This window comes from Aotus nancymaae, unplaced genomic scaffold (genome assembly GCF_030222135.1).
Source record: "Aotus nancymaae isolate 86718 unplaced genomic scaffold, 86718_ANA_hifiasm-v0.15.2.pri h1tg000010l, whole genome shotgun sequence".
In the NCBI taxonomy this organism is placed as follows: domain Eukaryota; kingdom Metazoa; phylum Chordata; class Mammalia; order Primates; family Aotidae; genus Aotus; species Aotus nancymaae.
The window spans coordinates 42489510-42507475 of NW_026988421.1; the positions used below are offsets into that span (position 1 = coordinate 42489510).

Consider the following 17966-nt stretch of genomic DNA (forward strand, 5'->3'; position numbering starts at 1 on the left):
AAGTTGTCCAAGTTAATCTACATACAATGAAACTTGAGAACATCTCATCTTTTTTTTTTTTTTTTTTTTTTGAGATGGAGTCTTACTCTGCCACCCAGGCTGGAGTGTAGTGGTACAATCTCGGCTCACCACAATCTCTGCCTCTCAGATTCAAGCAATTCTCCTGCCTCAGCCTTCTGAGTAGCTGGGATTATAGACTCCTGCCACCATGCCTGGCTAAGTTTTGTATTATTTTTAGTAGAGACAAATTTCACCCTGTTGGTCAGGCTGGATTTGAACTTCTGACCTCAGGTGATCCACCCACCTCGGCCTCCCAAAGTGCTAGGACTACAGGCGTGAGCCACCACACCCAGAGGAGAACACCTAAACTAAGGAATCCTTTCCTCCTATCAGGTATCTAGTGCATTAACGTTGGTTGCAGCACAAACCAGCCATGCTCCATTTAATAACAAAAATGGAAAATTCAGTACTATGGGGGAGAAATGCCATAACTATTTTAAGAGGTATCGATACACAAAACAGATACAAAATCCAAAAACTTTCTACAACAAAGTAATAATTATTTTTACTATCTTCATTCTAACAAAGGGCAAAGGCCTAGAAAGTCTACAATCTGCTCCAATTTTCTGATTAATATATATAATGAATTATTTATTGAGCCCCTACTGTGGGCCAAATATGGTATTTTGTGTTGCCAGAGATTATATAAAGCTATCCTGGAATGAAAAGCATATGTTTGCTCTGCTCTATTCTGGAAGAACCTCACTGATTTGGTGATTGCTGAAAATGAAGGTGCTTGGTATGTGGATAGGCAGTTACTTTAATGTCTTAGGCCCAGACATGAAAGGTTTCTTAAGGGTTTGCTAAATGAAAATGTTAGGTCCAAAACATATAGGTGTAGGCATTTGGTTTATAGCTGAACCACTGGAAAGGGAATGAAGTGTAGCACTGTTTGAGCTTGTGGACTCTTTATGGTCAGCCTTGATGACTTTATTCAACCATTTCCTTTCCTGTGCAATCATCCCTCAGGTATTAGGCAGATGAACTGAGACTAGATGTAACCATATTGGGAACTCCATTTCATTGCAGGATTCATTTAGGATGTCTTTAGTAGAGTGATTCATGGTCTTATATATCAGCAAACCTTTTAATCTCATGCAACTGAAACTGGGTAGGCTGGTCACCCTGGTTCTTAGAGGAGGGCAGGTGAGGCTCTTAGTTGAACAAATTTCACTCAGTAAATGAATGAAAATCAATTACCCTCTTTAATTTCTCAGATCATTTTCCTTACCAGTGGGCATAATTACCCTATTGGGGCACAAAACCTGTTTCTTTCCTTTAGTGACTCCTCCCTTTTAGCCCTGTCAAACCATATGCCCATAAGCCTCCCAAGCAATTATTCAGCTTGGGATCATCCAGGGACCCAGTGGAAAGTCCCTTGAAAGACTGCTGAGCACTGACAGCCTCTGTTTTTTTTTTTTTTTTTTTTGGTTGTTGTTTTTGTTTGTTTTTAATGAACATTGTCCTGGTCTCATAATCTTCCTGTTCTTCTCAAAGGTCTATCTGTCTAAATAATTAGTCTAGTAATACCCAACCTAGCTTCACATCAATTTCTTAAAAAATTAGGAATGTAGGCATGCACATATATAAAGCCTTAAAGACTAAAAAGGCATAGGTGTAAAACATGAATTACTTAAAGTATTAAATTCCATTCTGATCCTGTCCATGAACTCGATCATAGTTTTTCAACATTCATGCATCCCCATCATCCCATCCTTTAAAGCCTTGTGATTTTGGCCTTTCATGGTATTATCTTCAACTAGATTTTAAAGTTTAGCTGGCATTAAACTACTATCTCAAGAGAAAATATAAAGTACAAGGTTTGAATTAGACAGATCTATGTTCCAATGAAATTGTTGCCATTTATTTCCTAAGTATATGAACTTAGAAAACTTTCTCTAAGCTTTAAGCTTTAAAATTTGCTCATTTGTAAAAACGGAGAAAATAATGGCTATTTTAGAGGATTTTGGGGGAGAAATTTAGATTATGCATGCAAAGCAAATAGCAGCATATTGCCCCACCTCTATTAGACATTCACTAGGTATTATCTTCACCACATTATTACAAGTTTGTAACTAGTAACATTCGTTAACAATCAGGAATCAAAATTATTATTGAGACAGGAGCTTGCTCTGTTGCCCAAGCTGGAGTGGAGTGGCTTGATCACTGTTCACTGCAGCCCTGATCTTCTGGGCTCAAGCGATTCTCCCACCTCAGCCTCCCAAGTAGCTGGGACTACAGATATGTGCTACCAAATTCAGCTAATTTTTAGGGTTTTTTCTTTTTGTAGAGACGAACTCTCATTATGTTGTCCAGGCTGGTCTCGAATTCCTCACCTCAAGTAATCCTCCTGCCTCAGCCTCCCAAAGTGTTGGGATTTATAGGCATGAGTCACCGTGCCGGCCAAGCTGCAGAATATTTTAGCCATCAAAGATAATGCCTCAAGTAGAAATGCACAAACTGCCTTCCTGATGAACACAGGGAGAACTCTAATTACATCATAGTCTCACCGACTCTATCTGAAGGAAGTGATGCTTCTCCTATCTCCAGAGTGTCGAATGTCCTATGGCCCCCTGGCAGGCTGTGTAATCAAGAGGCGCTGGCTTTCAGGTTTGCTCCCTTGGGACCTCTTGTGTCACGTCACTAGTTCTGGAAAGGGAAAGGGTTTGTAAAAGAAAAAGAGAAATCAGCAAAATGCAAAACCTGTTACCAGATGCCCGATTAACGTCCCAACTACCCGGCCTGCCGGCGTGGGCTGTTAAATTTTTTCGCGCAAGGATTGTCAGGCGCCACCCCCAGGTGCTTACCAGAGATGCGGGAGGAGTGTGAGCTCACCCTAGAACTGAAAGGGAGATGGGGGGGTGGTTAGGGGTTGGGGTGAGGGGTGAAGGTGGCCATGAGCTTCTGCGTTTCGGCTACAGTACAGACACAGAGCTACAGCGTGAGAGTTTGCACAGAGTGGTGAGAAGGAGAGATTTTCTTTGCAGGGTACGCGGAGCATTTCTGCACTCTCAAGAAGGCTGCCCGATTTGTCAGGGTTGTGTCCGGAGCCCGCGAGAAGGTCAGGGACTTTTTGTGATAAGCGCCTTCCCAAATTTAGTCTCTGTTAAACTCAGAGCCCTAGCGAATGCTGCTCGCAGACACGCTGGCTTCGCAGAAAGTCGCCGTCCAGCAGGTAGCAGGTTAAGCAACCGCCGGGCGCGCGAATACACTCTGGCTCAAGCCCCCCAGACCATTTCTAAACCTGGGAGCACGCCCCCTCTTAGCGGGCGGCCGCGCGTCGCGCATGCTCCGTGCGAGGGGGTGGGCCGCGGCTCCTACCGGAAGCGTTCTCTCCCAGGCTGCATTTCCTTCCTGTGCGAGGCCGGCTCAGGCTACTTTCTCCCGCTGCTTCTGCTCCTGGGTGAGTAGCGGGTTCCCACGGGGCCTAGTGGGATGGGTGTCGTATCCTGCTGAAGTCCTTTAAGGATCGGCTCAGACCTGGAAGCCCCCGGAGGAAAGGTCACCCCGGCTTTCTCCCACGTCCCACCTCAGTGCCGCCCCCCAGCGCCCCGCAGCCCTTAGTACCGAGCGGATTAACCTCCAAGGGCGTCCTGGGCCTCGCATTGGCGTCCGGCCCGGCCTGGGCCCTTAGGGTCTGCTTAGCTCTTCCTCAAGACTCGACCCATTCCCAAGGGAATCTTTGTAGGCATCCTGGTCACTGTGGGGGTTTTGGGTCGTCCCGGAAGACTTCAGAACCAGGCGAACCTAGACGAAGGCGGCTGGAATGAACCAGGTCTGATTGTCGCACAGGCGCCGCCACCACCTTGTGCAAAATCGAAGGTGGTTCTTTAGGGCTGGGCACGCTTTCACAGAAGATATGTTAATAATAACCTGCCCTCTTTGTGAAGATTGGCAGGCCTTCATTGTCATAGGCTGTATTCGTAGGGCCTTTATGTCTGCAAAACTGGGACTTTTAAGTTTGAGAAACCCTTTGTGAAATACTGCAATAAATTAGGAGAGAAATACTACAGTGAATGCTATGCTATGAATGCTATACATGTTAATAAATTGCTCATAGATAGTACGATTTCAGAGTTCTCCACTCTGAAATGTAGAACTAAAAATGAAACGACCTGATGCCATATTTGCCTAACAAATAACTCTAGATTACAGTGTTTTGGGATGTTTCTTAATTGCATACAGCACTATCATCGTATATATACATATATGAGTATTCATTTTGTTGAACCTAATGTTTATACAGGATTGAAATACACTCCCTGCTGTTGTATGCACATGCAGGTTTTCTTTATGTTCGCTGTAATGGTATTGTTGCTGTAACAGCTTTACATTGCAGGTATATCAATACCAAATGAATGATACATGAGTGTACAATAAAGTATATACAGTTACAGTCTACAAAACAAGTCTCAGTTTCATCGAAGTATTTTGAAGTAATTTTAAAAGGTGGACTACTATTTTACAGGTGGCCTTAGTAGACCTGTCTTTACTGTACTACATTCATTATTTCAGAATTGGGAAAGATATAAACAGGTTTTGTGTCTTGACCTTTTATAGGATTAAAAGTTGTTACTATCTTGATAACTGAGATGTGCACATAACAGCCCTGATTTCTTCATGTAGTTCAATGAATATCCGAGAGATGACAGTTTTATCACTACCAACTCTAAACAAATGAAAGCATTTTACTGGAATGCCACCACTTTTCATAGATCAAGTTAATAAAACCCTTATCCTGTCTAAGTTATTTTCATCTATGAATTATCCCCACATAGTGATATAGCACATTTCAACTGCATTTTCAACTTGGTGGACTAAAGACTAGAAAAGTCAGTTTTTTACTTCTATGAGAAGTGAAATATTGTATAACCCATTTTTTGGAATCTATGCTGATGGAAGATAGCACACTTTGATTTGTTACATGAGAGATTTCAGTAAGGTACCTTCTTTTTGGCTTCTTTTGCTTTCTTTAATATAATAGCCAGGCAATGTGTTCTTTGAGTAAAGTGGTGGTATCTTAACGATTATTGTATATCCAGTATATAGTGGGCATCATAGATGTTCAGCAAGTGCTAATTGAAGGAATCAAGTCACTTAACATTCCCTAGGCCAAAGTTTCTTTCTCCAAAATGAAGGCTTTCAATTATTTAGTTGTTAAGTTTAAATTAAATATAATTATTGTGAAGTGAATGGCTCCTAGTCATGGAGAAATGTGGAACCTTAAGTTTCTGAAATCCTTTAGAAGTCTGGCAGTGACTCTGTTGGAATGATTGAATGGGAGGTTTTCTTCAGTTGCAATTTATCTGTCGAACAGATATTTTTTGAATAGCCTCCATTTTGTGTGTGGCAATTATAAAGGTCTGTTTTTTGTGTGACAATTATAAAGGTAGATAAGATATACATCTTGTTTATAAGGATTTAAACTCTAGTTGAATAGATATCTCAAAAGCTGAATAACGATTTAAAGCAAGACATTTCTTAAGATAGTGTAACAGGGCAAAATGAATACTGTAGAAGATTCATGTGATTCGAAAGGCTTCATGGAGCAGATAAAGTTGATTTTTGAAGTTTGGCTAGAATTTGACTAACCCTAGATGAATGAGGGTAAAGGGCCCATGCAGGGTACCAGACAGATGTGCTGAAGGGAAAATATATGTGGGATTTTCGGATGCTAGTGACTCTAGCTATTGAGCATCCCTTTGAAAAGGGGTAAAAGATAAAGTGCATAAAATTGACTCAGCTAGATTCTAGATTAGTATAGTTTTGAATGCTTGGGAATCCTGGAAAGGGAATACTTGGGAGTCTTTTGATTAAAGACAGAGAGTGTATATCCTTGAGTGGAGGTGAAGTGTATAAAAGGAAATAAAAAATTTTTGGAGCTATTCTAGAGGAAGGAAGGTGAAGAGGCTCTTTAGTAGAAGTAAGGAGAGAATTTTAGAGCTGGAAGGACCATGGATATTAATCTTTGCAGTACTTAACTTTCATCTGTTGCTGAGCCATACAAATTCTTTTTTTTTCATGTTTATGTGAGTGCAAATATATATTTTCTTTTTCTTATATATCTTTTTTTTTTTTTTTTTTTTTTGAGGCGGAGTTTCGCTGTTGTTACCCAGACTGGGGTGCAATGGCGCAATCTCTGCTCACCGCAAGCTCCACCTCCTGGGTTCAGGCAATTCTTCTGCCTCAGCCTCCTGAGTAGCTGGGATTACAGCCACGCGCCACCATGCCCAGCTAATTTTTTGTATTTTTAGTAGAGATGGGGTTTCACCATGTTGACCAGGATGGTCTCAATGTCTTGACCTCGTGATCCACCCGCCTCAGCCTCCCAAAGTGCTGGGATTATAGACGTGAACCACCGCGCCTGGCCTTTCTTATATATCTTACAGCATTCAGCACACTCCTGTGCTGAGAGTATAATGGCATCATTTGAAGCTAAGATCCTATCTCCCCAAGTGTTATAGTCGTATCAGCCCTAGCAAGCTTATTCTTCCAGATGGTTATTGCCATTCACAGAGGAGTGTATGTCTCCTGTAAGCCTAGCTTTGATTGATGTAGCTGTTCAGGGATATATGCAAAAGTAGGCACATTTGCCTCATTTTTTTCTCTTTAGCTTGGGTGAGTGCCGTATTCTTGTAGTGGTTGTCTCAGTTCACGATTTTTCTAAATTCTATTGCTTCCTACTTAGCTGGGTTGTTGGGAGCAATAGCATGGCTCAAAAAATTTAATGCCACTTATTAATTGAGAAAATGGCATGTTTACATTTAAGCAGGCCTTGAAAACCTTTAAAAGTAGGTATGAGGAAAAAGTGAGTCAGTTTACAATTTGAATTTCACTCAAAAACTACCTGGTATATGTTACACTTAATAGAAGTTCTTAAAATCACGTTAGTATTGTTGGGCTGCCTTTCTTCAGTTGGATTAGTGTTATAGTTGATACTTTCCTAGACTCTGAAATAGTTCCTTAAAGCTGTTTGAGTAAATACCTTAAGATATTTACTGTATTTTTCAAATGAAATGATTAATTCTACTACTAAATAACTCTTAGTTTCTAGTCTACTTCAGTTTGCAAGAGGAGCTTTAAATGTGTTTATTTAACATTTAAAAATCCATTTTTCCTTAAAATGAAACACTTTTTTAAGGTAGGTAATATTTTAATTTGTCTAGAAGTTAGTTTTTTTAATTAGTTTAAGCTACTTTGTTAGTCTCCCAATTTTAATAAGTATAGTTATTACCTAGTGACATTTCTGTTTGTTTTTTAAGGTTAACAATCAAGATGGTACATGCTGAAGCCTTTTCTCGTCCTTTGAGTCGGAATGAAGTTGTTGGTTTAATTTTCCGTTTGACAATATTTGGTGCAGTAACATACTTTACTATCAAATGGATGGTAGATGCGATTGATCCAACCAGAAAGCAAAAAGTAGAAGCTCAGAAACAGGTATGATTGAAATGTTTGAAGATCGTTTTTCTTGTGGTTAGCAAATATTTCCCCCCGCCAAACTAAAAATTTGGTAGAGTTAATAAATTAATGAGAAATTCTACAAGACCCACATGAAAATGTATTGGTACCAATAGTTAATTTTATTACTCTTAGAAAGTACTAGTTTATTATGACATTATTTCAAGTCATTTTTTACTATATAAGCAACTTATCAGAAGAAGAAAAATGAATAATAAAAATATAATATTTTGTTGTGAATATCTTCATTAGAATATTTTTGTCAGCTTTAAATGTAGGATCTAGGTAAAATTTTTTAGGCCAAACCAAAATATTTACCTTCAGTAACGATATGCCTTTTGCTGTTTGTGACATTTGAAATGATGAAAATACGGACACACTCTCAGTCTAAAACTTATAAGCTAATAAAAATCTAATTAATGGATTGCTCTAAAAGTTGTTGATTATTAATATAAGCTGTAGTTTTTAACTTTTCACCTGCGGCCCTTGTGGTCATTTCCTTTTTAAGATGATATATTTGGTTTCTATTTGTCATCAAAAAATAAAAACCTTAGAGTCTTAACAAATTTTTTGTGCTGTTAGGTGGCTTTTCCCTTTTGGCTCCTTTTTGTTTTTGTTTTTTAATAATAGCTAAAACATTTATATCTTAGTGAATATCTTATGATATAATAATATAATTTGTCTTATATTAACTGAATGAGATATTCATGGATTTTAAAATCTGTCTTGTGAGTTGTGACTGATTTATTCAATAAACATTTATTGAGTTCCTAGCAACTGCTTGGTACCAAAGAAAAAAGATTAATAAATCTTGTTCTTTCAAAATGCTATAGGCTAGTGTGGAAAATAGGGATGTAAATAAATGACTGTTTTACAATGTTATGTGTAGCCTTTAAGTCAGTAAAAAGTGAAAACCACAAGTTTATAAACACTGCAGTAAGTATGTATCTGAAAGGCGCTTTGGAAAATTCTGAACTTATTCCCTGAATTTGAATATAAAATAGTTGACTCAAGTTGTAGATTATATTATCAGCCCATTTGTAAGTCTCTAGGAAGTCTGACCAGGGTAGATTGAAAAAAAAAAAAAAAGCAAAACAAAACAAAAAAACTAATTTGAGTATATCTGTTTGTCAACCTAAGTATAGGTTTTTTTCTTTCTCCTACCTGAATCATGAAAGTCAGTTTAAGTCTGAGGTCAGAATATTACAAATTACATTGTTTCAGCATTTTAAAAAGCAGAGGTGTGACTTTTAAAGAGAATTTTGTCTTTTTACTCCCCTTGGCTTTTAGAAAACTAAATATAGTTGCTAAGTACTACATGAATAGAGCATCATATTAAACCTTCATTGAAAATTATGTGTATTGTTCTAAATATCAGGTATATGAAGTATTAGATACTATGTCCTTCATAGTGCCCATGATAGGGAGACAAGACTTATTTATGATAATATCAATTATAATAAGTAGCATATGCTAGTTGCTTATTGAATAGTGTAGACAGAAACTGTGGCTTTTAGAGAAAATAATAGTCAACGTGATTGAGGCAGTTGAAGATGGCTTCATGAAAGAACTTGGCCTCTAGGATAGGTAAGAACAGTTTTAAATAAAATGCACTATTTTTTCCTTTCTCAGTCCTTTTTTTTTGTTGTTGGGTGGACTGAGGCTGATAAAAAATACACAGCATTTTAGAAGTCCATCATCAACTGAGAAGGAGGCATACTTATTGCTTCTAGTGTTATCCCATTACACAGTAATTTACCAGTGTTTAAACCACTCAGGATGGAATGGGATTTGCTTGGCCAAGGGCTATAGCTTCTTGGTTACCCTTCCTCCTCTCTGGCCAACTATTAAACATGCTACTGTTTAATAGTCAATAGCACTTTGGGAAGCCAAGGCAGGCGGATCACTTGAGGTTGGGAGTTTGAGATCAGTTTGGGCGACATGGTGAAACCCCATCTCTAATAAAAATACAAAACATTAGCTGGTGTGGTGGCACTTGCCCAGCTACTTGGGAGGTTTAGGAATGAGAATCACTTGAACCCAGTGGGTGGAGGTTGCAGTAAGCCAAGATCACACCACTGCACTCTAGCCTGAGCAACAGAGAGAGACAATAAATAAATAAATAGGCCGGGCACAGTGGCTCACACCTGTAAGTCCAGCACTTTGGGAGGCCGAGGTAGGTGGATCAGAAGGTCAGGAGTTCAAGACCTGGCCAACATGGTGAAACCCCCTCTCTACTAAAAATGCAAAAATTAGTCGGGCATGGTGGCTGGCACCTGTAATCCCAGCTACTCAGGAGGCTCAGGCAGTGAATTGGTTGAACCCGGGAGGCAGAGAATTGCTTGAACCCAGGAGGCAGAGGTTGCACTGAGCTGAGATCAAGCCACTGCACTCCAGCCTGGGCAAGACAGCGAGACTCCATCTACATAATACATACATATATATACATACATACATACATACATACATAAGCTGTTGACCAATTGAAGACTTCCGTAGGCAGTCTTAACCCATTAAATGTATTTGAATGGGTGGCTGATACGCAAAGCAATGTTTTAAGGATAATTTGCCTTATAGTAGTATGTAGAAGGAATACAAGTCAAGAGGCACTAGAAACAAGAACTGCTGGTGATAGACAACAACAGTCCTGGCAAAGACTTAGAATGAGAGGGTGGCAAAAGGAATGAAATGAGTGGAATAGACTAACACGAATGTAGGAAGGACTTTGTGATTATGTGGGAAAAGAAAAAGGACATCTTAAAAATGAATCAAAGATTTGACTGGATACCTCAAAGACTCATAATATCCTAAGTTTGGAAACTGGTAAGTAGGGCAAATTTATGAGAAGATGACATTTTATTCGTCCATGTTGGGTTTCTATTGGTAGTAGGAATTCAGGAGGAAATATTCATACAGCAGTTGAAGTTGCAGGTCTGAATCTCAGAAAAAAGGTCAATCCAGAGGTATATATTTCCTTATCAGATGGTTATAAATAGTTGGAGTTGTTAGAGCAGTGAGTCTCACCTAGGATAGAGTAGGCCATATGGTTATTCCTGTATGTGTATGTATCATTTGTAGAGCTTTCCCCAGACCATTTCCCATCTCCCTCCACAACTATCAAGATTTATACATTTAAATATTTTTTGAGAAATTCTAATGTAATTCTCACTATAATAAATGGTAATGACTGTACTGAGAGTGATGAAGTCTCCAAAGGAGATGGTATAATGTAAGATAATTGGTAAGCTGAAGAGTAAGGCTTGATATATTCCCTTCATTTAGGGTATAGAAAGATGATATGCAGCCAGTGGAGAATTAATGGGTCAGTATGGGTAACAAGGTACCTGGACTGACTCCTGCTGAAAACAACTAAACAAACTTGATAATTAAAAAAAAAAATTTTTTTTTTTTTTTTTTTTTTTTTGAGACGGAGTTTCGCTCGTTACCCAGGCTGGAGTGCAATGGCACGATCTCGGCTCACCGCAACCTCCGCCGCCTGGGTTCAGGCAATTCTCCTGCCTCAGCCTCCTGAGTAGCTGGGATTACAGGCATGCCCCACCACGCCCAGCTAATTTTTTGTATTAGTAGAGACGGGGTTTCACCATGTTGACCAGGATGGTCTCGATCTCTTGACCTCGTGGTCCACCTGCCTTGGCCTCCCAAAGTGCTGGGATTACAGGCTTGAGCCACTGCACCCGGCCTTTTTTTTTTTTTTTTTTTTTTTTTTTTTTTTTGAGATGGAGCCTTGCCCTGTTGCCCAGGCTGGAGTGCAGTGGCACAGTCTCGGCTCACTGCACCTACTCCTCCCAGGTTCAAGCGATTCTGCTGTCTCAGCCTCTAGAGTAGCTGGGATTACAGGCGTGTGCCACCACACCCAGCTAATTTTTGTATTTTTAGTAGAGATGGGGTTTTACCATTTTGGCCAGGTGTGTCTTAAACTCCTGACCTCAAGTGATCAGCCCGCCTTGGCCTCCCAAAGTGCTGGAATTACAGATGTGGAGCACCATGCCTAGCCTAAAAATTTTAAAGGCATTCATGAGCTATCAACAAAGTAAAGAATGCAGGTTAAAACCTTAATGCAAAAAATTCAGAAAGATATGATGAGCTTGACTGCCAGTCTTTACCTTGAGGGAATTTGCTGAACTCTGTTTCTCTGATTTCAGAGGGGCTGAGTATACAAAGCATAGGGCTGATCCAAGGTAGGTAGTCACAAAGATGATACTCCAATATAGGACACCAAAAGGCTATCTGTAGTATTTCAACTAAAGACAGACATAATGTTTTAAAGACGAATAGTTTAAAGAGAAATTTAAGCCATATGCTGATTGAAGTAACACATCTAAAATGTAAATACAGAAAAGTTGAAAGTAAAAAGATGGAAAATGCATATACCACACAAATATAAGAAGAAAGCTGGCCAGGCAAAAAGAAACTGTAAGACAAAGATATTATTGGAGAAAATGTTGCTACATAAATGATGATTCAGTTCACCAATAAATGTAACATTTCTATTTGTGTGTACCTTTTGATGTAGCCTCAATATATATAAAGCAAAAATATGATAGAACTACAGGGAAAAATAGACATCTCCATCATCACAGTGGGAGATTTTTAACACATAATAATTGTTCCGATTTTTTTAAAATTAAGGATATAGAAGATTTAAATTAAAAAATGGACATGTAGAGTATATTGTGCTGAAATAAATGCAAAGTACATATCTCAAGCACACATGATTTGTGAAAATAAACCAAATACTAGATAACAAAGCAAATTTCAAGTTTTATAGTACTGGTAGCATATTTATTAAGTTCCTGGCTATGGCACAGTACAGTAGAGATCATTAGAAAAATAAGTTTGGAAAGTAGGAAATCTTTTAAAATGGCTCCTAGGTAAAAGAAAACAATAATGAAATGAATGAAAATAATAGCATAAGTTAATGAAATAGAAAGTGAATATACAGTAGAGAAAAATCAGTAAAACCCAAAATTGGTTTTTTGAAAAGACATAAAATCAAGACTTGTCAAACTGACAAGAAAAAAGTTACCAATAAAATACTGCCTGGAACAAAAAAGGCCTAATGTTGCTGTAGATATTAAAAATGAGGGCTGAGCATGGTGGCTTATGCTTGTAATCCCAGCACTTTGGGAGGCCTAGGCACGTGGATCACTTGAGGTCAGAAGTTTGAGACCAGCCTGGCCAAACACTGTGAAACCTCGTCTCTACTAAAAGTGCAAAATTAGCCGAATGTGGTGGCACGAGACAGAATGGTTTGAACCTGGCAGGTGGAGGTTGCAGTGAGCCGAGATCACGCCATTGCACTCCAGCTTGGGCAACAAGAGTAAAACTCTGTCTCATAAATAAATAAATACTGTTAATAACTATTGGCCCTTGAACAACAACGTGTTTAAACTATATAGGTCCACTCATAAGCAGACTTTATTTTTTTTGGTAAGATGGAGTCTTGCTCTTGCCCAGGTTGGAATCCATGGAGCGGTCTCAGCTTCCTGAGTAGCTGGCATTGGAGGCGCCTGCCACCGTGCCCAGTTAATTTTTTGTGTTTTTGGTAGAGGCGGGATTTCACCATGTTGGCCAACCTGGTCTCAAACTCCTGACCTCATAATCCGCCTGCATCAATCTCCCAAATCTCTGCGATTACAGGTGTGAACCACTGCGCCTGGCCAGATTTTTTTTTTTTAATCAAAGTTAAACTGAGTGTGCCAATCTCCCCTGCTTCTCCTTTTACCTTCACCTCTTTTACCTCTGCCAACCCTGAGACAGAAAGAACCAGCCTCTCTTCCTCACCCTACTCAACATGAAGATGACAAGGATGAAGTTAATGTATTTCCCTTTATGATTTTTAAATAACATACCTTCTCTGGGTTACTTTATTGCAAGAATATAATGTACAAACTATGTTATTAACTGTTTCTGTTATTGATAAGGCTTCTGGTCAACAGTAGTCTGTTAGTAGTTCAGTCTGGGGAGAGTCAGAAGTTCTATATGGATTTTTGAGTGTGGTAGGGTCAGCATCCCAATCCCTATGTTGTGTAAGAGTCAACTGTATATCGATGAATTTGTGAACTTAGATATGGACAACCTCTTAGAAAAATACGCATTTCTAAAACTGATGTAAGAAGAAATAGAATACATGGTTAGTCCCATAACTATGAAATGTTAATAGTGAAAATATATTTTTATAAAGAAAACTTCAGGCCCATAGAACTTTATAGCAAATTCTGCCAACATTTAAGGAATAAATTAATAACCGATTTATGCAAATTCTTCTAGAGTATAGAAAAAGAGGGAACACTTATAAACCTTTTTGTGAGGCTAGCATAACTACAGTTCCAAAACCTATAGTAGCCTGCAATTTCTCTCTCTCCCTTCTAAATTTTTATAAGAATCTTAAATGTTAGCAAGTTAAATTCAGCAATATAGAAAAAATATAATGCAACCAGTTTGATTTATCCCAGAAGTTTAAGCCTGGCTTCATTTAAGGGATGGGAAATCAATATAATATACAGTGTTAACAGATGAAAGAATAAAACCTATATGATTATCCCAATAAATGCAGGAAAGGTCTTAAGCATTCATTCCTAATTTTTAGAAAAGCTCTTAGTAAAATGGGAACAGAAGATTGTCTGTTTTTTTTTTGGAGATGGAGTCTCGCTGTGTTGCCCAGGCTAGAGTGTGGCTGGTTGATCTTGGCTCCGCGCAACCTCTGCCTCCCAGGTTCAAGCGATCTTTAACTTGTTAAAATGAATTTACTAAAACAAATGTATTTTATAGTGAAAAACTGGAAACATTTTCTTAAGATTAGGAACAAGTCCACAAGTTAAGGGAGCCTGTTGTCATTCATTCTTTTTTTTTTTTTTTTTTGCTTTTCTTTGTTGTCATTACTTCTGTTTAACATTTTTACTGAGTTACTAGTCAGTGCATAAGTCAAAAAGTAGGGACTGGAAAAGAAGAAACTAAACAGTCATTATTCATAGATAATATGATCTACATAGAAAGCCAAAGAATGTCTACAAACTATCAGGATTACTGAGAGTTTGATGGGTTTGCTGAATTGAAAATCAGTATACAAAAATCGACTGTTTCTGTATACCTGCTGTTTTAAAATGTCATTTAAAACAGATTATATAGTAGCATCAAAAATATAAAACAATGGACAAACGTAAGACAACACATTCATAGAGAAAATTATAAAGCTACTGAAATCTTAAGTTAAATTTAACATCAGTAAAAAAATACTGGAAGGTTTTGTTTTGTTATATTTTTTCCTAAAATTCATGTGGAAGAACGGAAGTCTATAAATAAGGCAATCCTAAAACACAAAGTTTTATTTAACTAGTTTGTTCCTTGAGCTTTCTTTTCTGTAAAAGAAATAATAATAGCACTTTCCTTGTTGGGTTGCTATTGAAATAAAATATATAATGTAAAATCTAACAGTGCTGCATAAGTGTTTCCAGTTATTTTTATAACTTAAAAGATTTGTACTGAGGACATAGAATGCGTATGAATCAGTAAGAAAAAAAGAAGAAAAATGGGCAAAGAAACTTAAATAGGCACATTAAACAAGAACAGTCTCCAGTGGTCAATAAACATATAAAAAGATGCACAAACTGATTAGGAATCAGGGAAATGCAAGTTAAAGTCACATTGATACACCTTTTCACACCTGCCAAATTGTAAAATTTTAAGTCTGTCAATAACATGCTGGAGAGAATCTGGAACAGTAGGAACAAAAGAATTGCTGATGGGAATATAAATTAATATAACCATTTTGGAAGACAGTTTGGCATTATCTAGTAAAGTTAAAAATGTGCATAATCAATGACTCACAAGTTTTATTCTGGGCATATATCCAAGAACCAGGAGATACATAGAAGAGTGGTCATAGCAGTCCTGCTTGTAATAGAAAAAAGCAAGAAACAATCTGAATATTTGTATAAATGTTGATATGTGCATGTAAGGAGAGGAAAAACAATTTTCCTTCTACCGTTCTGAATTCTAATTTGGTCCCCTATAACAAAAGATCGATAAACAAGAGAAAAACAAACAGAAGCTTATTAATGTGTATCAAGCATGCAACCTATAGGAGTACCAGAAATGAGTAACTCAAAAGTTTGGTTAGAACTTGAGTTTATGTAGTATCTTGGCAAAGAAGCAAAAAATTTTTAGAGAAGTGATCATAAGAAAAGGACTTTGAGGCCAGGCGCGGTGGCTTGCGCCTGTAATCCCAGCACTTTGGGAGGCCAAGATGGGTGGATCACGAGGTCAAGAGATCGAGACCATCCTGGTCAACATGGTGAAACCCCGTCTCTACTAAAAATACAAAAATTAGCTGGGCATGGTGGTGCACGCCTGTAGTCCCAGCTACTCGGGTAGCTGAGGCAGGAGAATTGCTTGAACCCAGGAGGCGGAGGTTGCGGTGAGCCGAGATCGCGCCATTGCACTCCAGCCTGGGTAACAAGAGCGAAACTCCGTCTCAAAAAAAAAAAAAAAGAAAAGGAAAGGACCTTGAATCTCTAGGAGCAGCAAACTGTGGGAAACTAATGATAGATGAAGACTAGTTAGTAAAGTTTGTTATGTAGATTCCTCTGGCTAAGTGTCTAAGTTGTCTCCTTTGATTTTTGTCCTTCCTGGTAAAGAGAAGAGGAAGGATACCTTTGTGAATTTATGTCCTACTTTTAGCAAGTAAGGGTAGAGCAGACAGCTTTTCCTGTATCTGTTTTTTTCTAAAATTTCCTCAGCTCAAAATAATTCTTATGCCTAAGTGGCATATTTTGGTTTACACATGCCAGAGCATAATATTCAGCGGAGAAAAGTGCATGAAATGCAGATGCTCACCAACTCTAAGAAATACAATGTTGAGTGAGATGAAAGCGTCACAGAAGAGTACATATAGTGTGATTCCATGTATGTTAACATTCTGAAACACGTATAACTAAACCTTAGAGAATCAAACAAATGGTTAAGTTAAAGAAAAGCAAGAGATGATTTCAATTTAGGATTGTGATTTTTTTTCTGGGAGATGAGATCTGTATTTGGAGAGGGCCTCACAGAGGGACTTGGAAGGTAATGATAATGTTATTATTCTTAAACCTAGATGGGTGTTGATTATATTGTGTTTATACCTCATCTAAGTAGTCTAAGATATTATTTTATCTCCCTAGTTATTAGTAAAAGCCCTTTAAGAACTTTAAAAAATGACCAGAGGAGTGGGAGTAAAACCACGACAATGTTTAGGGTACTGTATATATAGAGAGTACTGCAGACAGTCATAGTGGTTCACTGTGGCAGTGATTCTCAACTGAAACACTTATGTTCTGCAAGGAAAGAATCAGAATTTGAGGAAGTTGGTGGGGTGGCAAATATTTTTTAAAGCCTCAGAGATTATTTGGTTATACCTCTTCTCACTTCTTTCCCACTGTCTGGGAATCACTTGCATAAAGTCACATAGCCAGAGAAGGAGAAGGTTGTGAAAGAGAACTGATTGTAAACGTATTATGGTCAAGGAGAAGAGGTCACATCTAAGAAAGTGATCAGTAAATATAGTGAAGTCATTAAAGCTTGGAGAGAGTAATTTCCATCTGGTGGAGGCAGCAAGTATAATTTAAGTTAAAAGAACATGGTCATTCTAGAGTTGGGGAAAAGAAGAAAAAAAAAGGAAAAGGTTAGCAGAGAAGGAGGAGGTAGAGAGGGGCTGTCTAAGAGGATGTGTCGTGGATGGAGGAAGGTCCCAGAAGAATCAGGAGGGGTTGAGATCAGCAGTTACGGGAACATTTTTAAGATAGAGTTGTTTTATTTTCAGTAGCACAAAGGGGAGAGGTTGTGATTAAAAGTGAGAGTGGAGGAGGTTGGGGGCCTATTTAATTAAATGTGTGATCAGTATGTAATGAGATTAAATCATTGTGGATTTTGAAACCTTAGGGCATGGTTGAAGAAAGCAGGAGTTCATTGGGAACTCAATTGTTTTGTTACTATTCTCAAGTATTACTCAGCAACTTGATGGCAGATAGAGTAGTGTTAAACCAAGCCTTCTGGATGGAGCTGACTAGTGTAACAAGAAGTGTAAGGATTTCTAAGGAGAACTTCATTGAAGTAATGACTGTCTGTTCAGGCCTTTTAGAAAGTTAAGTATTACCAGATGGAGGATAATTTAGTTGGAGAATAGAAAAGAATTAAATAATTAGAATGCACCTTAAGGGCAAGGATCAGGTGTGAATGTGGGAGGAGGAAGGTGTGACTTCTGTGGTCAGAATGAGAGAGCATTGAATCTAAAAGCTTAGATGTAGAACACTTTGAGTTTACCAGATAATCAGTGGGCCCCATGTGATTTTAAAGGCAATACATACAGTTTTGACATGAGAGGTAGAAGATGACATAGTTGCATCAAATCAGAGACAGTATCCTGGAAGTATAGTGTTATGTTGGATTAA

The 17966-nt window shown here is 38.3% G+C and overlaps 1 protein-coding gene and 1 long non-coding RNA gene across 3 annotated transcripts in view; one reads left to right on the forward strand and one right to left on the reverse strand.

Annotated features, from left to right (window-relative positions):
* Nucleotides 1–1910: 1910 nt before the first annotated feature.
* Nucleotides 1911–3304, reverse strand: LOC105727586 (uncharacterized). Its single transcript, XR_001109812.2, has 2 exons — nt 2868–3304; nt 1911–2709 (listed from the first exon to the last, which is right to left on the reverse strand). It is a non-coding gene; the product is annotated as an uncharacterized LOC105727586 (long non-coding RNA).
* An 89-nt stretch (nt 3305–3393) lies between these two features.
* Nucleotides 3394–17966, forward strand: part of ATAD1 (ATPase family AAA domain containing 1) — a 64968-nt gene continuing 50395 nt past the window's right edge. The window contains exons 1-2 of one of the 2 annotated variants that reach the window (XM_012467567.3): nt 3394–3463; nt 7323–7497. In XM_012467567.3, the coding sequence (XP_012322990.1) occupies nt 7336–7497 (162 nt within the window). In that variant the 5' untranslated portion in view covers nt 3394–3463; nt 7323–7335. Of the gene's footprint in view, nt 3836–7322; nt 7498–17966 lie in introns of both variants that reach the window. The other variant, XM_012467569.3, reaches the window with a different exon arrangement.